The 20,851-nt window shown below is 47.4% G+C and overlaps 1 protein-coding gene and 1 long non-coding RNA gene across 5 annotated transcripts in view; both read right to left on the reverse strand.

Annotated features, from left to right (window-relative positions):
• LOC106747061 (glutamate receptor ionotropic, kainate 2) overlaps nucleotides 1-9,902 on the reverse strand; it is a 136,981-nt gene extending 127,079 nt beyond the window's left edge. For all 4 annotated transcript variants that reach the window (XM_014624323.1, XM_014624319.1, XM_014624321.1 and 1 more), the window contains exons 1-2: nucleotides 9,803-9,902; nucleotides 4,091-4,246 (exon numbers count right to left, since the gene is read on the reverse strand). In XM_014624323.1, the coding sequence (XP_014479809.1) occupies nucleotides 4,091-4,246; nucleotides 9,803-9,875 (229 nt within the window). In that variant the 5' untranslated portion in view covers nucleotides 9,876-9,902. The remainder of the gene's footprint in view (nucleotides 1-4,090; nucleotides 4,247-9,802) is intronic.
• Nucleotides 9,903-9,977: 75 nt separating this feature from the next.
• Nucleotides 9,978-20,851, reverse strand: part of LOC106747074 — a 95,582-nt gene continuing 84,708 nt past the window's right edge. Inside the window, exon 3 of the long non-coding RNA XR_001374636.1 lies at nucleotides 9,978-10,057. This is a non-coding gene — a long non-coding RNA (uncharacterized LOC106747074). The remainder of the gene's footprint in view (nucleotides 10,058-20,851) is intronic.

Consider the following 20,851-nt stretch of genomic DNA (forward strand, 5'->3'; position numbering starts at 1 on the left):
CGAAATTAGAGCGGACGGCCCCATCTCGGCCGGTCGCGCAGCTTGCCGGCTCCCACGGAACTTTTCGTTTCCTCCTCCGTGGTTTTGGGAAATTGGCTTAACGAAAGTGAAACGAGCGAGACAACGCCGCTGCTTGCGAGTTAGCCCGATCCCGGTTGAGTAGTTACGGAAACCTTCCTCGGACACGCTAAGGCGCCGCTGTAAGCGTAAAATATCACGAGGCGTCTCTTATACTTCAGCGAAGGCGTTTCGGTATATCCTCATTTCCGCATTGGTGGCGCAGAGGGACGTCCGGAACCGTCGAGATCCTTTTCGTACACGCGACCCGCACACGAAAAATAAAAGCGCGGATAATATATTCGAGTTACGACACGTAATCTCGCGCGGGTCCGCATTGTGTATGCGAAGTGCGTATCTGCGCGACCGATATCTGTCCCGGGAATGAATGCCGCAACAATTTCCTGTTATTGAACATTTATTAAGGCGCTTCCCGTATTTCCGCGTTCGTGAGAGCAGCCCGCGCGAGGAATCCAAAGTGACTTTGGCTGTGTCAACGTGGCGAAACGTAAACTTCGTGGAATTTGACGGGATTCGCAATTCGATCGTATGAATATTTTCAGGTCGCACTGCGGAGCCGGAGCTATGAAAACCTGGCGGAAAATAAACATTGAAATCTCCGCGAATTCATCTTATGTAGGTGTAATTAATAGAAAATGTGCTTGTACGCACGTTTCTCATACATATTTGTCATTTTCACTGCAAATTTGCGGCGTAAGTATTCTGGAGGGAGACTATTTTTTGAAGGGACCATCTCTCTCTCTCTCTCTCTCTCTTCTTTCCGGTACTTGACGGAGATTATCGCGCGATAGTGTTCGCGTGAGAGCTCCGGATACCTGCGTTTTTGAGTGATATTCTCCGCGCCGCGCCATGCGGAACTCACTCCGCTCGCTAACTCCGGAACTATCGCGCTGTCGTTTGGCGTTTCGCTTTTCTCTTTTTTCCTCTTCCGGCCGACGGGGCGATGCGTATAATCGAATGTGCGCGTCCTCGTTAACTTCCGTTCCAAGCCGCGCTTCACGGCGCGGGAGAAGCGACCGGGGAGGGTGTATTACCGAAAATTCCGAGACAGCCGGGCGGGAATCGTAAAACCGTATTACCAACAACCCGTGTCGCCATCGCGGACGAAGGTACGAAGCGAACAAAAGGCCACCACCGCCAATGTTTTTCCGTCGTATCGTAAAAAGACGGCGAGAGCGAGACCGTCCAAACGACCATCCCCCCGCTCTCTTTCTGTTTGTCGAACGCAGAGAAGGGTTCATCGCCCCGGGCCCCGCCGCGAGCGGGAAACCTAGACGACGAAGAACACGAGACCTGACGTGAATTTCCAGCATTTAATTTATCTCACTATTGCGCCCGACGTCGCGGACAACCGTTTATCAGTACCGTTTCTTCTTCTTCTCTATCTCCCCTCTCACCCCTTCTCTCTCGGACGACTACCGCGGAGAATTGCGCGTCGCTAATCAAACAAATGGATAGCGGTGTGCGCCAGCCATTGAACACGTCGTAGGTATCCACGATGCGGATGTGGCAAATTCGTTATCGATACGATTAATGATACCGTCGATTTACAAATATGTCGCGGGGATCGAGCTTTTTTCGAGTGACTCTACATTTTGTCCCGAAGCGAAATGACGCGAAAGTTTTCCGTCATGGTGCTCTGCTCCATTCATTCCCCTCGTTCGTCTCTCTCTCTCTCTCTCTCTCTCTCGTTTCCCGCCGATACGGATCGTTCGAGAGTGTTTTAACCCGTAAGTGAGCGCGTGACTTTTTTGAAGAATCGGACGACTGCTGTTTATAACTGAGATTCTCGAGTGTTATTTACGCTAAATCCAAAAGTAAGTGACGAAGGTAAGTTACCGAAAGCGTCAATGTGTCGCAGACATAAATGGAGAAATGGAGAAACATTTGTTTACGACTACATGAACCTTGTTACTTTTCCGACCCGAGGCGTTCGAATACCGCGTCGAATTAACTCGGATTACCGTTTCGGTTTCGGACATTCCCGACTCGGAATTCGACGTAGCGCGACGGCCTTTGATACACGTTATTGTTTACGAGGTCCCCCGAGTCACGCATGTAATCACGTTGCATCCCTCTTACGTAATCCCCGTTAATGAAGCTGAAATCCTGGATAATTCGTATTAAGGTCGCGGCGCAGGGTCGACGTACGTAAAGTATAAAGTAAAGTTTGAGGCCAGCGACCGACGGCGACAGGTCGTTACTCTCCATTGTGCCGTTACGTCGTTGAATTACAGCGAGAGATAAATTTTTTCGAATCACCGAATTCGGGCGAACGGACCGTCGCCGAATGTACGGCGCGATTGCGCCCGGCGATCGCCGCGTCCCAAGGAGATTTGTTAACTTCTGGCAAACAGAAGTTTATCAATAAAATTGCTTTCACGGCCGTAATACCGGCCTGGAGCCCCGCCAAATTCGGCCATCCAACTCGCGCTTTGTGCAACTCACACACACGGACGTGGGCGCGTCGCGTGACCGATGCACCCGCGACTCCACGGCATGCATATTTAGGATGCGCCGCTCGCTTTAATCATTTAGTAACTCGACGTGGTAATTACGTTGGCCCTAGTTAATTCCGCGCGCAAATATCCGTCGAGTTATTATTTTGCGCTAGACGTTATTAATTTCCCGCCGCGCGCTCGCGAGTTACCGCTCGAACTCGCGCGTGTATCGTTCGGAGTTACTCCGATGTGTCGAGGCGATCCGGCCGGCAACTTATACACACACGTATATATTCCTGTGAATTATATATATTTTAAGATCTGAAATGAATATCCAGTTACAGTGGATTCAAAGTTAATACGAAAGTTATCTGACAAGAAGATGTTTCTTACAGCTTTCAGCGAGAAGTACAACTTTATTTCTCGAATCTTTATAATATTTAATAATGTTTAATCTGTAGAATTGGTCGAGGCAAGTATACGCCATCGCGTGATGAAACGCACCAACCGTTAGTCGGACGAGTTGTAATTTTTAATATGTTAATGCGTTCAACTTTGCTCTACTGACGTACGCGCGCACGTGATACACAAGACACGCCTGAACAGCAAGTAACAGGATTCGACGGTGAAACGGGCTTCACCCTTGCTCGAGATAAGGATGTTAGGGAGTTCCCCCGTTGGAATAGGGTCGTCGCGTCGGGCATCAGCTGGTGCCCCGTTTCGCCGTTTGGCGAGAGCGAAGCTTCATGAGCGAGCAACGAGCGAGTCTCGAATCCTTAATCGCGCAAATGGAGTTTATTTCGTGCGTCAAGCAGCGCGAACTTTCGCGGCAGTTTCGTGCGACTCGGTGTGCATACATTAGCGCGAGATGATTTCCGGCCAACAATAGTAGCCCCTTGTTCTCACGATACGAGCTTTTCGACCTTCTTCGGCACCGTCAAATAGAAACTACTTCGCCCGGTTTACCCTCAAATTTCTTCATTTTGACGTCGCTTAGCGCACGCTTAACGAAACCGAAGTCATCGCGCCATCTTCTTTCGTATCTACACGGAGGAAAGTAATTTTACCGTTGAAGCGAAACTACACGGACAAAAGAAGATTTGCCAGAACAGCAAATTGTTTGTTAATATAGTGACGGGAAAAAAATTTGTCACACGGAAAAAATAAGGTTGCTATCGTAGCGAAACGTCGTTGCAACAGCCATAAAATTTATATATAATTAATTAATTATATTTTTATTGGGCATAACCAAATTATTCTGCAGCATTTTTTTTTTAATTTTACTTTCAACAAGTGATTTGAAAGTTCCGGAAATCGGTGTTAAATCGGCGAGAGAGAAAAATTAAACGACTGTGTTTTACAAAACAGCGTTAAATTAGAATCAAGGAACGGAGATAGAATATTTCGCACACTGAGGATCGACACACTCTGAAAGAACAAAACCGACCGACCGGTATCGAAAAGAATAATCGGTCTCACCTGAAGAAATTGGATACGGACGAGCGAGAGCTCGAGACGAGACGAGGTCTCTCGTATCAGACGAGTATTTCCGATTCGATTATGAAACTCACCTCGTTTCGAGGCGTGGAAGCTATCCTGCGGCTGTATCACCTCGACCTGGGCGCTGAGTCGAGACTTGGGCAGGATGTCCCGGTTGGCGTTGATTTTCTCCGCGGCATAGCGAAAGGCCACTTCCTGCTTGTCGTCCGACGGATGGAACAGCCCGCCTGGGAAATCACGCATCCATATTAAAGGGTGCTACTTTGACGAGATCCACGCGTACATTTCTCCTTATTTTCCGTCCACGACCGACCGTTGTCGTCAGGCGTATCTCTCTCCTTTATTCGACGGTGCGCGTTCGTCCGACCGTCTATCTATTCACTTCTCTCTCTGTTCACCCCCGCTGTATCGGCCGCGATAAAGATTTATGGTCCATTTGCACTTTCGCGGTACGATCCGCATCGGTAACCGCGCGGTAACGTCACCGGTTCGCCGTGTTCCCCGCGTGCATGTGTTTATACGTGAGCCTGCGCAAATTTCGAAAAATCCGGTCCTACTTGGAAAATAACACGCTGCCCCGGAAGTTCGGGAAGAAATCTAGTGTAAAAAACCGTCTCCCCCTCTCCGATTCAAAATAGAATTCTCCGCAGACCGTGTTTCGCGCTTGTGTCTGTTTGATTTATGGATTCGAGAGAGTGTTCTAGACTAACAGATTATATCTTCCGCGCTGATCGAATATCCATAAAACCGTACCGGCGTTACGTACGGCAGACACGTCGTGAAAAAAGAGTTTCGGCAAACAAATCCAGAAAAATGTACTTTAAATTACTCGTTAACCCGCTCGTGCGAAAAAAAAAAAGACCGAAAAATATATTTCGTTTAACGTCAGGATTACATCGTGGCAAGGTAAAGGAATAAAAAAAGCACGCAGGAATTGAAAAATACCACGAGTAGGTGCGCGTGTCCCGGGGAAGCTGAATTAAAAGGGATATTCGTGAAATATCTCTGTATACGAAATAATAGCATTGCTATCGCGCGAGATGCGAGGGCGCACGGTGTGGGTGCGGATTTATTTTGGTTCGATTAAAAAAATAAATAAAAGAAAGAAAAAACACGCCGGCCGCGCTAGTAACAATACGTTCGGTCTCTTGTCATTTCCATCGCGCGTCGCGTCACATAAGTACTCTCCCGGCGCTGTTCTTCGGTCGGGACCGCTTAAATTCCGCGTGCTCCAATTCATTCGGCGGGAGAAATTGGCGCCATAAATTGATTTTAATCTCGTGTACGTCATAAAGTAACTGTACGAACAGCTGCGCCGGCTTGACTCCGCGATTTATAGAATTTGCGGGATAGATTTACGTCTCTCGTTAGCGGTCCGCTATCGATTTACTTCCGTAAGGCTGCCCGATTCGCCGCGCTCGCGCGCCCGCACCATTGTGACAATAATGAGCGTAATAACGCGTTGCCGGAAAAAGGGTGTGAAATAGCCGCGGCTTGAAATCGGAAAAAAGGAACGTGCGCCACTCTGCACGCCAGAAGAATGAATTCCGCGGGAGAGTTTCTTTTTTCCCGGGGACTCGTGTGTAGGCGGAAATGAAATTAGTACGTCTATAAAGCTTCCATCCGAGCGGGAAGACGAGAGATGGGGGAGAGGGGGAATGGCTAAAAGTACGCAATAACATTTCGGAGGAAGGTGGGGGGGGGGATCTCGACGGATACTGAACGATCGATCAGAAATTTACGGCGAATCACCCGAGTTGCGGCGCAATGTGGACGATGTGACATGTAAAGTAAGTGCGGGTAATATGGAATAGTCGGGTAATACGTAATACTATGATTTCTAGCATGTTAAGTGTCGCAACTTAGCGGATAGCAGTGGAATTACTAATCGCTGGACCCTTGATCTAACTTACAAAACGACAGCCTAGTACGAGTTCGTGTGCGTTCAGTTTTAGATTTTCTGTGTCTCGCTATTTCCATCGAGTAAGGTTTTAAACTTTTATTTAACAGTCAATCTATTTCACATATTCTTAATAGCCTTTTAGTGTGAAACTAAGAAATGTGGCTTCGGGCACCCGGCTAATCGAAATTAACAGCACTAAAACGAAGTATTCCGTTTCACTCCTATCTATTCCGTATTACCCTTCCAAAATCTATTTTCAAAAAAATGTATACAACATTAAACGTACTAGAGAAAAGTGGAGTCCGTTAGAAATACGTTATAAAAGCATTTGGCATTACAACTCGGTGAAAACTAAAGCTCGATTTATGTTAAACAAAAACCTTAAACTATTCCAAAATGCCCGCATTTCCTCTACGCAATGACGTATCCGACGTGTATCGCGTCGCAAATTATACCCCGGTGAAAGCATTCTCTCGCCCGAGGTCAGACGTTTCTTTTTCTCCTCCGTTTTTTCCCGGGCGAACTGTTGCCCAATTAATCGAGCTCGAATTCCCCACATTGATCGTTAATGAATTACTCGGTGCTGGTCGTTCGGCGGCGCGCCCACGTCGCCGCATTCGTTGCAACCATTACGGCACAACAAAAACGGCAAATTGATTTCACTCGGACACATCGGGTTTATTTGCGGTGTATTCCGTATATCAAGAGTTGGTTTAATTAAGCGCGCAAGAAGCAAGGTCGCCGCTAGCTTATGCAAATAAATCGCGAAAACTAGAATCGCGCGCGCTTTTAATTTTGACGTGGGTTTGACGGCCCGTGAGGCATGTTTGCAATAACGTAGCGAAAGCGAGTGGCGAGGCGCCGCTCCGAGACGGAGGATCGCTCGTAATTCTAATTATAACGACGCGAAAGACAGCTTTGTAAGCGCGTAAATTACGCGGCGTGCCTTTCTCGTTGCTCGCTCGTGGTCGATTCGAACAGCCGCGTCTATCCGTCGCTTATCGCCATTATCGTCCGAATATTCGCCGAAAAATCGTGATTCACCGAGATCGCCATTAAAATCGTTCGCCTCGCTTCACTTAACTCGCAATTAGACCGAGCTCGCAACGCTTACGAATAATACGCGAAACACATCTTTTGCTTACTCGCACGAATTTCGTGATGTGAAAATCAGGAAAATTCGTTATCTGCATATTCATCGCGCTCGCGTTAGACCGGTGTTTCACACACACACACACCGGAAGTGAACTCGCAGCTTTCGCCCTTTCGCGTCAGTTGTTCATTTCGCAACGTGCAATTTTGCAGTGGGAGACAACGGCGCAATTTACGTTCGACTAGCAATAATTGAACAGCTACCGGCGGCAGAAATATCGCGACGCGGCGGCGGAGTAAGTTACACAGCGAGGATATCGCACGAATTAGAAGGCTGAGAGATGGCGGGTCGCTTAAAATTCAATCGACGTAATGCAAGGCAAAAGGAACCTCTGGAAGTGTCTCTCTCGCCCGGCGATCTTTCTTCGTGCCATTTTGGTAATTCGCCGCGAGCTCTATCCTCGAGCCGGTAACAGGAAGACATTGGCCGCGTGCACACGTGAGGGTAAACTGGCAACAGACGGTAGAAAACGGCACGATCGAGCGCATCAAAACTCGCGCGGCAAGCGAGCGTGAATCGTCGGGCTCTCTCTCGTGTGTAATATCGATCCGCTCTACTCTACGAAGAAGAAAGCACTCGGAAGTCAAGTGCAACGCGAATTTACACGTTTCGATAAAAGTTCAGAGTGCAACCGGGCTTTCGATGCATCATCGCGTTGCTTGTGTCGCTTATATATACTCGCGCGCCGTAAATACTCAGCGGCGACGACGACGACGGCGATATCGGGCTGTTAAACAATAGCACGGTTTCACGAGGTGAGTCTACACCGTTAAACGAATTGGCTCGCGGATAACCTTGGCGCTTTATTATCTTAAAATTTGTTGTTGCGTGAAATATATCTCGCAATGGAGCTTAATCGAATATACATGCGTCGTTATTAATGGTGAACTCACGCTCTCAGATAATGGACTCTTTCGGCAGGTTTTTGGTAACGGGAAGCAAATATCAAATATTTGGCCGGAAGTTATTTATGAATCGACCCGATATAAGCCGTCATTGTTCCATCGCCATTGGAGATCAGACGGAGAGCGGCACGCGAAAAGCTAATATTCACTCGAGGTGGGCGCTTTGTTATCGCAAATATTTATCTTCGCGAGCAGATATGCATAAATCCATAATTTTCAGGTATAGAAATATCACGTACAACGTTACCGAGACCGCCGTTAGATCCCGCTAACGATAACAGTGTTGGTTTTCCTTCCGTACAACGACGAGACGTGTGTCGAACGATGTAACGAAAGCTGTTCCATTAAATAAACGAGATTTTATTTTCTATCGGAGAGTAGCGCGTCGAAAACCACCGCTGCACTTTGCGATCGCGTAATCCCCTCCATCCCGTAATGAGAATTTAAATACGAGAACGGCTTTTGTATAAAAGCAACCGGGGCGCGTTTCTATGATAAAACTAGAAAATGGCCTTTTAAAGCTCCCTCCCCAAAGGGAGGAGCGCGTGCGATAATATTTTACATCGTGAAAAATACAGTGTGATACGCAAAAAAAAATTGCGCCTTGAACGGCAGAGCAAACACGCCATTTTCAATGAAAACGTCAACTGTCGGGCAAAATCAAATAATGCTGTCAAAGTATGTATGCCTCTCTGCATAGATTTCGACCGAGTGTGACTAGTAGGCGTCTCTTTTAACGCAAATATTTGCGTGACGCGCGAGAATCCCGGGAATTTCTTTAAACTCGGAAAATATCCGGAAACCGTTCACACGGTTATCCCTCTTATGCGCGTGAAAATGAGCCATTCGTCTTACATATTCGGGCTATTACAGCCGTTCCGCGACATTACAGAGATTTCCGTAATTTGTAAGCGAAATGCTGCATCGCCCGTTCGTCCGTCCGTTCGCAGCCGACTATTTTCAATGTACCCACAGGCGGGCGGTTAAGCGACATTTGACTGTGAAATACCCTCGTTGCTATGTATGTAGTACATGCGCAGTGGTACACGCGTGGTTGAAATCAGGCTGATTTTCTCTCTGACGTGCGCGCAAGCCAGAACTTCGGTAATTGTCGTCGCGCATCAATAAAATGCACGTTATCCCGCGCCATCAGTGCCAATTAAGTAGAGCACCGTTAGCAACGCGGTCTTTTATCGTCGCCGTAAATTTTAATTATTTGCCCCCGCCGGTTAAACATTTCATGGACCTGCTATTGTCTATCTAATGATATTTCGTAACTGTTTACGCGATATCGCGTACGCGCAATATTGCTTAAATCAAGAGCAAGCGTGAACGCGCAGATTGACGTCGGCTGAAAGTAGCTTTAAATGAGATCGCGGACGGAAAAAATTCGTGGGGAAACTCCGTAAGGAAAATAATCACTGTATTTGTATAACTCATTTGTTATCAGATTAGGAAAATTAATAAATCGTCATTTCATCATCTTATTCCCTTTTCCCTAATGTAACCAAATTAAGTTGCGTATCACGAAGAGAGAGATTTCGGTCTATTTCGTCAATGATTGCAATGAAGCAAACACGCAAGCGAGCCGCCTCAAACGAGATCGAGGCCCACTTGAAATTAACTGCAAAATAAGATCTTATCTGCTTATAATATCCATCATCCCCGACTTCATCTCGAAGCGAGAGAGAGAGAGAGAGGCAAAGTCGCTCTCGACTCGAGTATTATCGACCGGGACATTGATAATTATTTTACTGACGCTATTCAACGCGGCCGAAAGGGTCGCGGCTTTCACGTCAGAGGAAACTGGAAAGATACTCACCTATCCTAATGAAATCAGGAAGAGCCGCGGCGTGGGCGACGAGGAGCGCCAGCAGCAGCCACCTCGCAGCCATTTCCGGTTCCGGTTCACCCCGCCGTCTTCCCCGCCCTCCGTCGCCGCCGCCGCCACCCCCGCCGCCTGCAGAGTTCCTCCCTTTCTCTTTCTGCGGACTCTCCCGCTTCTCTCCTTCGGTCTATCTCTCTTCGTCCCTTCCTCTTCTCTTCCTCTCTCGTCCTCCCGAAGGAACTTACGCCACTGGAAAACAAGATCGGACAGCGAGTTCATTAAAATGCACGCCGTGGGCCCTCGCATCCGGTCATCGTTTAGGGAATTGTATTTCGGGGGGCACGGCCGATCGCCGATGACGACGGTGTGTAAGACGAAAACGCGGTGGAAAGGTCAGGGAAATCCGGCGATGATAGCACCCTAAGCCACGGTCATCTAGATATCGGTCGTGTCGCGGGATTGCAGGGAAGAGAGACGGCAACGCGCGTCTGATGGGATTGATCTTTTAAACATCTCGAGCCATCGAATCGACTACTGTTCCCCCACGTAGAATCCCGTTCACAAAGGGGATAATTATACGCGGAAAAGAGCGCGAATGTAAAAATGTGTTGTATACCGGCGATCTCCTTTCTTTTTCCCCTCCCCAGGCTTTCTTTCTTCCCTTCTCCATCGCGAACATCGCGCGGCTCCGGTAGGTTAAAGGATATTAAAAAGTAGAAGAGAAAGAGAGAGAAAGCCCGGCTGTAGTTGGACACCGCGTAGTGGCAGGACCGTTATAATAGACATAAATGTCTCCCTCTTCCTCTCTTATTCATCTCTTTTTTAAATATAAGTTTCGCGAGATGTTACGCAACGACCGAATACACTGGCGGTCGTCGCGGTATTATGTAACCGCCGTGCTGAATATAATTCCAAAATATATTGCGCCCTGAAATATATTCCGCGAAACAGCAAGACACGCGGGCGCGCTCGGGCTCCTTTTGCCGGGTTTCTTCCTTTTGTTGCAGCTGTCCCGTGCTATCCCATGAAAGTAAATGCCCACCGCGACGCGGTCAGATTCCATACGGAAAGGCGAGGTGAGCGACCTCGTTGATTTCAAGTTGCAACATCCGCCCGGATGTTAATAAGTCGCCGTCCAACTGCCCGTCGGAGACGTTTCTACGGTGGCCGATTGTTTCAGAGAGAAAAATCGATGATTCTTCGGATAAAAGTACAGCGATTTGCCGGCGAGAATTATTTTTACAGCGCGCGCGGGTCGTTGTTGACTTTCCGGCGATCCGTGCGCGCAAAACACGCGATTCTCCTTGCTTCGCGCGCGCGCTTATCATTTCTACGCAAAGTAACGTTGCGGTGGCCGAAACTGAAAGCAACAAAATACAGCAGCAACGCGGATGGTCGGCCAAGCGAAGGCGCCGGGAACAGGCGGGGCGAGTTGGGAAAAAAATGGGGCCGCGTTTTTAAACTGCAGCTGGGGAGGGCTTTTTTTCGCGAGCCCGCGAACGTGTAGCTACAATGGTCGTGCGTGTACAATATACGAGCTTCGCGAAAGGCAGGACCGAGCCGGATTGCACAAGGTTGGTAAATGCAGGCGGGAGTACAGCGAAAATACATAGCGCCGCGCCGCTACGTCGAACTATGTACGCGTCCTAGAAAAATATTTGTTAATCCGCGATGCAGGTTTCGTAAGCGACGCAAATCCGTTATTCGCCTTTGGGAAATCCTCTCTTTCATTATGGAAATTGCCGTATGGAAATATATTTCGCGTTTACTTTTCGCGTTTGTTCTCCGTCCGTTCGCGAGCTTTTTCGTTTACGACGCGTATATTATTCATGGTCTGCATTCGACGTTCATAAGCGTCGTGAGAAGGAGGGAGAGAGTGATATTTTAGTAATATTATTTAATAATAAGTAATATTTCTGGAATATTAATAGATATAACAGTTATGTAACAGTTACATAAGTTATGTAACGGTTATATAACATTTGTTATATAACAGATGTTACCAGTACGCGATGAAACGACGTTACACGCAAGTACGGCGAGAAAAAGAGAAATAACAATCGCGGTATACTTTCATCTTTGCTTGTCGGTGCTCGATATTTACGAGCCCATCGTAACGTTTCAAATTGCCTGGATTCGAGCAAATCAATTTATATATCGTACGTTCTACAGCATATATTTTAACTCATTAACAGCACATTCTTCTTTGGTTATCGAAAATAGCGCGTCGCGATTGTTGAAATTCAAATATTATGCGATGTGCGCGAATGTATAATTACATTTTTATCATATTTCCATTTCATGAATATTTAATATTTGCCGCTGCCATACGTCGTTTCTCTCGCTCTACCGGTTCTAGAGCCACATTTATGTTTCCCATCTGGTCGTTTCTCTCTTCCTCTCTATCTTTTCCTTTCTCTCTCGTAATCTGCGATAGCGCGCACTTGCAACTCTCTTAAATTATATTGCAAAGCAGCAGTAATGTACCCACCGTGCGGTAGACGTTAACCACTTTAGCCAATGCGATTTGCCGATTCAATTTCGATATGAAAATGAACGACAACCCGCATCGCTTTTAATGCGACGTAATAATTATCAGAGAATGCTTATCATAAAAGACGCGCCAACGAAACAGGGAGCAGTAGAAACACGGCAATCTTGCACGCGTTGATTCGCGAATTAATTTATCGCAACAGCGGAAACTAGCGCTATACAATGGAATAGTTAAGCACGCGTGTAGAACGACGAGAATATTTTGTCCGCTCATCAAAATTGAATTAACTCGCAGAAAGCGTCGATAACGCCTTCCGGTTTTAGCCTTCTTCGGGTTGAATCTTGCCCAGATATTCGCACATCGCGCGATTGCCGATTGAAGAATCCAGTCGCTTTCTAATTCCTAATTTCTTGGAGATATTCTCTCGTAATATAATCTCTCGTTAAAAATTCATTGAAGCTTGCATTATATATAGATTTAAATGTGACCTACCTTTGTAGAAATTTCATACATTTTCCGAGCAATTACCGAACAGTTTATTAACTTCTGCTTAGTAACCGAAGAATAAAACCACTTGGAATCTCAATCAAGATATAATGTTTTTCGTATAATGATGCAACTACCTTAAACATTGATACCGTCGGACACAGCTGCAAGTCACGATGGGCGAATTTCCAGATACAATAACAGTGCCATACAGACTAGATTCTCGACGCTCGGACCTGCGGCGAGCGTGCCCGGATGGAGAGACCGTAAGAGAAACGGCAGCTCTCGAGCTTTGGTAATAACGCAGCTACAGGCTGTGTAATGTGTACAAACTTCGCCGCGGGCGAGTTAGCTCTAATTATTTACCTACCACGATGCGACGAATCATCCCGGATTGCATCATAATTTTTCAAACGTGCCGAGCAAAAGTTCACCACCGGGTGTGCCGCCGCTTCGGGTTTGGACGCCGACGGATTACGAGGGAGAATCACTCTCGAATCTCGTCGTGGTAGCTCGCGAATTAATTTAGCGGCACAACAAAGGCCGGCATTACAGTGCATGAACTCCGGGTGTTATACAATGCTCTCGGAGCACGCAGCGCGCCATTTACCTATTTATCCAGCCGCTAGGAACCGTTCCTGGGACTACCGACTCGTAGTTAACCCGAGGACGACGACGCCACTTTGCAAAATGCTTCCGCCCCCCTCGAGACCTCTCTGGCGGATCCGGATATGCGACGTGATCAGTTAGCACATGCGCCGATCACCGATTCTCTTTCCGCATTGCTTATTAGACCACCGATCTCCTTCGACCGCATGCGAGCGGTGGGTGCAGCCGCGAATTTCCGATACGTCGGCGAAAATCACGGGCCAAGGGGAAACTCGCCTTTTTCCCGACGGCGCGCAATCTCCGTCGATTTGCATCGCGTACGGCGTTGGTCCTTTGCGAAGAGAGAAAGAGAGAGAGAGAGAGAACCGGAATCTTGGTGGGACCTCGGTAAAAATAAAATCGAGCGACGCAAATATGATGGCATGGCACGAGAATGCACACGACGAGTGCGCGTGCTGCTTTAAAATTCTCCCCGTGTTAAATTGAAATCGCCGCTGTTTTAATTGTACCGATATTAAATTTAAATTGCTGTAATTTGCACAGTTTTTGATGCGTCTAACATGATGAACGTGAAATATTTCCCTGTGTGAAAAGTACTCGGGATAATTATATTACTCTGTGTTGTTGTGCAAATATTGCAGCACCTCCGCGCATTCCTCCATTCATCGCGCGCGCAATTATCGGCCGCGAGAAACGCGGAACACGCGTAATCGCGTGTGATGAATTCGCGGGAGAACGTGCCGTCCGCGAAATTTTGCAGATTTATCGTCGCATTTCAGATAGACGGCGTATGCGACGTTCCTGTGCGCGACAACCTCGCAGCACACAGTCCCTGTCCCTCTATTGCTGCTGTCCTCAATCTCATCATTCTCAGCCAATATCATGTGTGAAAAGTATCGCGCGTCATTTCGCTTTTTTTTTTTTTTTTTTTCTTTCCCGTCGGGCAGGCCCGAGGGCGACGAAAATATATCCGCCGTGGGACGTCATGTAGTATAAATATTGACATCTCTCTTTCCCGAAAAAAAGGGAGCGATTTCTCGGAAAGAGAGAGATAAATCGTTTAACAGGGAGAAATAATGTTTCACCGCCGCGCGTTCCTACGGCCCTACGATGTGAGAGATAACACAAAGTAGGACAAACCGTTCTTTGATTCACGCGCGATATTCCTCTTCCCTCCTCAGAAGCACTAGATGTCGCGGAACGATATTGAAGTACTTTGGAGTGTTCGAAATGGAAATTCAAAACGTCGTTCTCTCGTCGAGGATGGAACATCGAGCCCGGTTTACCGAAAGGATATTTTCCCTTCTCGCTCGCCGAGTATCCCCCGAGATACTCGGTGATGCGCAGTCAGACGATGCACTTAAGTGTCATCGCAGGTGCAGTCATGATTTAGTGGCGGTAAGGATGACTGATAGGAGAATCGGAAGCGATGGTGAGAGGGGGAGAAGAGAAGGAAACAGAAAGGGGGCGGGAGCACTCTCGAAGAGCCCGGTATTGAGCGCCGTACGGAGATGCGCTCTGAATTTTAATGAACGCTTTGCCTTTGCGCGCTAAGCTTCCTTCCGCCGGAACCGGTCCCGCAGGACGCGCGGGTGTGAAATTTTTATGGAAACACGAGTCATTCGTCTCGCACGCCCTTTCTTCCCACCCCGCGCGATCATCCCTCCCGCCTCGTTTTCACGCCGCCGCCGCCGTAACGAGGCTTTCCCTTCCGCGCGCAATCATTCGCAGTTGTCGCGGCGCGCGAGGATGCAAATGGGAACAAGGCAGACAGCTGGAAGCACACGAGAGCTCGTAAATATATCGATGCGCCCCTTTGTCTCATTGTCGTGGGCCGATCGATCCGTCGTGCGAGACGGACGACAGAGCCGGAGAGAAAAAGAGAGAGAGAGAGAGAGAGAGAGAGGACAGCGCGGAAATTTTCGGTGAAAAATTGAACAAAGTGGAAAACTTTGAAGTGCGTACGCGAGAGCGGTTGCAGGTAAGTTGGGCGGAAGCGCTCGCAAAAGTTTAACGAGGACCGCCATCTATGTAACAACACAATGAGTAATATCGGGCAATAGCGTCTGCCTTCCCGTCGGATTTTCCGCCGAACGACTGATTAAAAATAGTCCCCCGAAATCGGGACCGGGTTGTAATCGCTGCGCGCATATGGGTAACAACGCGTTAAAAGACTCGCTCGTTAGATCGCTGAGGAATTTTCCATGTCTGTATCTGCTTTGGTACTTACCCTCTAATAATTATCAGGAAAAGAACGGATACGCGACGAAAACGGGATGATCGCGCGATCCTAGGGATTTCTTCAGCCGGTTTTCCTCAGCACGCGCGACGGTCTCTCTCGGATCACGAGAGATGAAGCGTGGAATTCGCCAACGCGGAATTCGTCGCCGGGTAGCATCTTAAGATCGCAACGCGATTCGTCCTCTCGTCGCTCGCTTCAAATTGGATTCTTCTGGTCTGGCGGCTGCGCAACGCTCTCCGCGCTAACTTATTTATTAATATCTCCGTTCGCGTTCTCTGTGTGTTCGGCGGCGAGTCTCGGGCGAGTAATTCGCTTGTGTGTTCGCGTCTATTGGTTTCCACACGCCGCCGATATTGGCTTCTGCTACATCATGTAACGCGAGTAAATCCACGTCACAACGTCGAAATTGCCCGCGCGGCGCGACTACCTCGGCAGAGGATTCCAATTTCATTTTCCGTCTCCCCCGCTCGCGAGTCTCTTTTGTTTAACGTTTCACGGCGGCCGTGCGCGCGATGCCTTTTCTCGTGCTCTATTCCCGAATGGATTTTGCATAAGAACGGAACGAACGCCGCCTCGTGCGCAGTAAAGCGCGCGTAAGTACTTTCTTCTGCAGCAAATATTCATGGCAAGCTCGTAAGTAACGTGCCATCGGAAAACATTCGTAACGGCTTCCATTCGCGAACCTCTCGCTATTGCACTGTGTGTATATGTGTGTGTGCATGGGCGGGTGTGCGTGTGACTGTCTCTCTCTCTCTCTCTCTTTCTCTCTTTTTTTTTTCTTTCCTTCCTCGAGGAGGTCATTCCTTTTCTCCGTACGATCTGCCTGGATGGCGCAGAAAAGAATGCGAAACGACGCGTGATGCTCCTCGAAACGGAGTTAGAGCGAGGGAGAAATGATATCGAAGGCTAACCCCGTGGATTTGCGAAGAAAGGGGCGAGTGTTTGGGGAGTGGGATCATTGTGAGAAAGATTGCCGCTTCGCTCGATCCACGATCTGACGGCGAGGCTGCAATATTGCATAAATGATGAATGGGGCCGCACGAACGGCTATCCGCTACAACTGTGTTTGCCCCATGTAAAAGACGTAACGCGAGCATTGCTGTCTTTCGGTTACGTGATGTATCGGCTCGCGTCCTAAATAACTTCTTCAGACGGGATAGCAAATATTTATTTGGTCCGAACAGTCGCGAAAGGAATAGATCAGCGACTGCCTATAGTACGGAGACATAAGTCATCGTTAACGATGACGGATATGCGATTGATTAACACGCTGACTGAGGACGTGTCGCTTGTGATACGTTAGGTGTTGACTTCGTAGTACGAATGAAGTGTAATTATCAGATGTTGAGGTAATGGAAAAAAAGAAGAAATTTCTTACATCATTATAGTGTTAGAGAGAATTATTTGCACGAAAAAAAATATCTTGCGCAATATTTTCCGTTTTTCTCGTTTCTTTACATTAATATTGACATGTTTTGCACAATTTTATTATACATACAATTTTATTGTTTCCTTTGCGTACCTTTTTTTTTTTGTTTTTTACTAAGGTTAAACTTGAAAACTTTTTTTTTTTATTTTAGCTCAGGTGGGTATCCATATTAATATTGAATTACCGCACAAGTTTGACTATTTCCTGAGGAATAAGAGCGACGTTGTAATTTTCAAGCGGGTTCAAAGGTTTAAACGTCAATTATATTTCTTACTGTTCGCCTCGGTCGTCGTGGTCTTATGACTTTGTGGCTGCTGCGACCGCTGATGCACTTGTTCAAATATCCATCTCCCGCGAGTAAATCTCTCTGCTCGGCTCGTCCCGCGGCGAGTCTACCGCAATATGACGAATATAAAATTCACCGCTCGGTATAATTTCGAAGTATTTTCCATAAATTCATGATTCTTCTCGGACAGGGAGGTAGCGCGGGAGGATCGCCAAATTTTACACTTTTATCCTCCTGGTTTATGGACGGAAAACAATTACGCGGACCGACGCTCGTTTCGCATACTCGCATTCGCGAGATCTCCCGTTTACGCGTTGGCGGCGACGAACGCCGTCAGGATTTGCGGGATTCGCTACCGTGCATTTGCTTAATCCTTAGCAGTCGACTACGGAGCGTCCCCGTCATCGCGTACGGCGCGCGTGCTGTGTGTGCGAGCCGAGAGAGCGAAACGTCTGCGAAACACATTCGTACGTTCGGCCATTGTGCGCCTCGCTGAGACTTGCGTAGAAAATCGCGGTAATTACACACAGCAGCGCGAGCTCTTACAGTTGCTCACGAGCATTGTGATGGATACATGAAAAGCCGCGTTATCATGTTAGATTCATCCGTCGTCCGAGGTGTACCAAAGATGCTCCCCGGGGGAATGAAGAATTCGAAAATTCGAGAATTCGAGGAACGCGCAGCATTCACTTGAATAGTCGAGCACGTTTAAAATCTATGGACTCGGTAGGGGGGAGGGGGCGTTAAACGCGTGGGGGAGAATTCAAAGACCTCACGGAATACCAGAATGTGAGGTTCGAAAAAGTCGATGAATGTTTAACGGGAGTTACCGCCTGAGGAAGTAAAGATTCAACTTCTCCCCGGATCCGGAGACTTAAATATTCAAGAATCCGTGGCCATATTCCGAGTTCACGACACGGTAACTTTATTAATGAAAAACCCCGAGAAAACTTCGTAACGTTGCGGCGGCAACGCATGTACCGCACTCGGTTTAGTATATTCTCAAGGCACGCGGACTTTATAAGCCGGGCATTAGTCGAAGAATGGCGAAATGGCGTGAACGTGGTGCCGCTCAGGTTTTGCGGAAGAGAACTCTTTGTAGCCTCGTCCCACGGGATCCCGGCGTTTTGTGCGCCACTTTCCAACTGTAGTTATGCTTTAGATACTTTCGCGGGAAACAGTCAAAGTTTCCGGGAATTTTTCTCGCGCCGCAACATATTATCAAATCTTGCCTGGACCATAATTCTCTTTCCACGACGAAGACGTACGAAGAGCTTAGGGGAACGCGCGACGGGGGAGGAGTGTGACATATTTATTGGTGAATTCGATGATACTTCGTGTGTTTCTTTTCTTTTCTTCGTTATTCCAAAATTCCGACATTTTTCTCCGCGTTGCAGTACGTAAGAGAATATATATCTAAAAATTGTGAGAAAAATATACGTGTATTTTTTTATTCACGGTTTTTTTTTTGATCGTTCTAACATCATTCTCGTTCTACACACGGCGACACGTTTGTCGCGCGTGTCTCCTCGCATGTATGAATCACAGAGTATAATTAGAAGATGAATATTCGAGAGGCCCGCGTTTGATTTCTGAGTGAGTGTCGCGCGCGCGGTGAATGCGTTCCGCTCGGCTGACTCCTTTATTTCGCATTAAACGACAAACGCCACGTATAAAGATGAGAGATAGGAACGCTATGAAGTGAAGCAGGCGGAAAACATTGGATTTCGGGGATGGACGGTGTACACACGGTACACGGCAATCCAGATTTGAATATGCATGAGGATCAAGGCATATGGCGCAGCTTGCGCCTTCGGTTTATCGTGACTCGAGATACGTTGCAAAGCCATCTCGATGACAAAACAAGCAGCGCACATCGGGGATTATAAAACTTGCATCGGAATACGCCTCTCTCGGTATTCCCCGGGAAAATGTATCGCGAAAAACAACGTTTCACGATTATATTATGATACTGTGGCGATAATAACGTGCGCGTGAGCAACAATTTTTACGTATCCTCGGTATTTATTTAAAGCGCCCGAATTAAATCTGCACAAACAAATATTTATTAATGATATTTTTTTTAATATATCGATGCATCACACGCTTCTCGCACGTTGCTTTTAGTTTCAGCGTTCTCGGAAGTTTTTCATATTTCTCTCCTGCCCGATTATTTCGTTATTTTTACGTTCATATATTTATCACCTTCTCACTAAATATGCTGCATAAAATTTATTAGATTTGTTTGAAATCGATATTGCGCACATTGTGGGTGACCGCACGATACAAAATATTAAAATAGCTCGTTATTTTTTCATTTCGCTTAATTAAATAACATTTTTATCATGCATTTTCAATAACATGTGGCAAGAGAATTGCAATTCTCTCTCTCTCTCTCTCTCTTTCTCCCTTTCTCTCGTTACTAACTTTTTCTCTTTGCTGATAAAAGTCCACGCAACTTCGCTACAGCAGGACACATTGATGAAGCGATTTTTCGCGCGCGAAGAGACAGACAAAGCTTCGTGAAAACCCGTTCAAAGTCTCTTTCCCTTTCTCCCTGTCGTAAAGACAGAACGGGGCAATTATCGCCGCTCGCTGCCGGGCCATAAGTGCACGTGAAAATGCATTGTGTGCATTACTCGGCTCTTGAAACGCACGGTGCAGCGTCCACCTACGCTTCTGGTGTCGCTTGTCGAGCCCATTTTTGCAAAGCGCACTTTACGCACACGGATGTCCCTCTCTTCCTCTCTTTATCCATCTACCTGTCTCTTTCTCTCTTACGTGCGCATCATGTCGACGTAACACACGTCAAACTTCACGCACGTCGCGAAATAAGCGCGAAACTTCGTTACAATTTCGATTTCGTCCTCTTTTTCCTCGCCTCCTCCGCGAGTTATTTAAATACGATAATTTGGAATGTACATAGCACATGATGGCGTCATTACTCGTCGCGAAATTCCGAGTTTACATGTTGGCGCAAATTCGCAGCTTACGGCCGAGAACTCTCGGTTTTTAATTCTCAACTCTCCCCCACCCTCTCTTTCTCGGAACAGGTAATTCCCAGTTCGCACTGCCGTTCGCGCGCGAATAATGCAAATAACAATGACAAACACGAGATGAACACGAGAAGTTGCCGTGCGCGCATCGCGCGCTACTCTTACTGATTAACCCGTGAGCGCGAGACCACACGGCGGCGGCGGTTGTCTCGGCATTCCGAGTTCAGAGTTCACCGAATCCCAGCGGGTTCTTCGTTACGTTTCGCTGTAGCGATCAGCGTCTGAAATTGCCTCGACTATTTATTTTATCGTTATTTCCGCATGCGGAAACAACACGAAAGTTCTGTCGGTGAATTCGTACCTTTATCGGCCAACAGAGCGTCCTCATCGTCGTCGGTATGCGAAAACGCTCGCATCCTCTTTCGAGCCCAGTGTACATAATAATGTACATTAACTTGGAGCTTTCCCCAAATGTTCCGTCGGATTTCGCGCAGTGTGAGT

This window comes from Dinoponera quadriceps, unplaced genomic scaffold (assembly GCF_001313825.1).
Source record: "Dinoponera quadriceps isolate SergipeBrazil2010 unplaced genomic scaffold, ASM131382v1 scaffold2110, whole genome shotgun sequence".
Taxonomy (NCBI): Eukaryota; Metazoa; Arthropoda; class Insecta; order Hymenoptera; family Formicidae; genus Dinoponera; species Dinoponera quadriceps.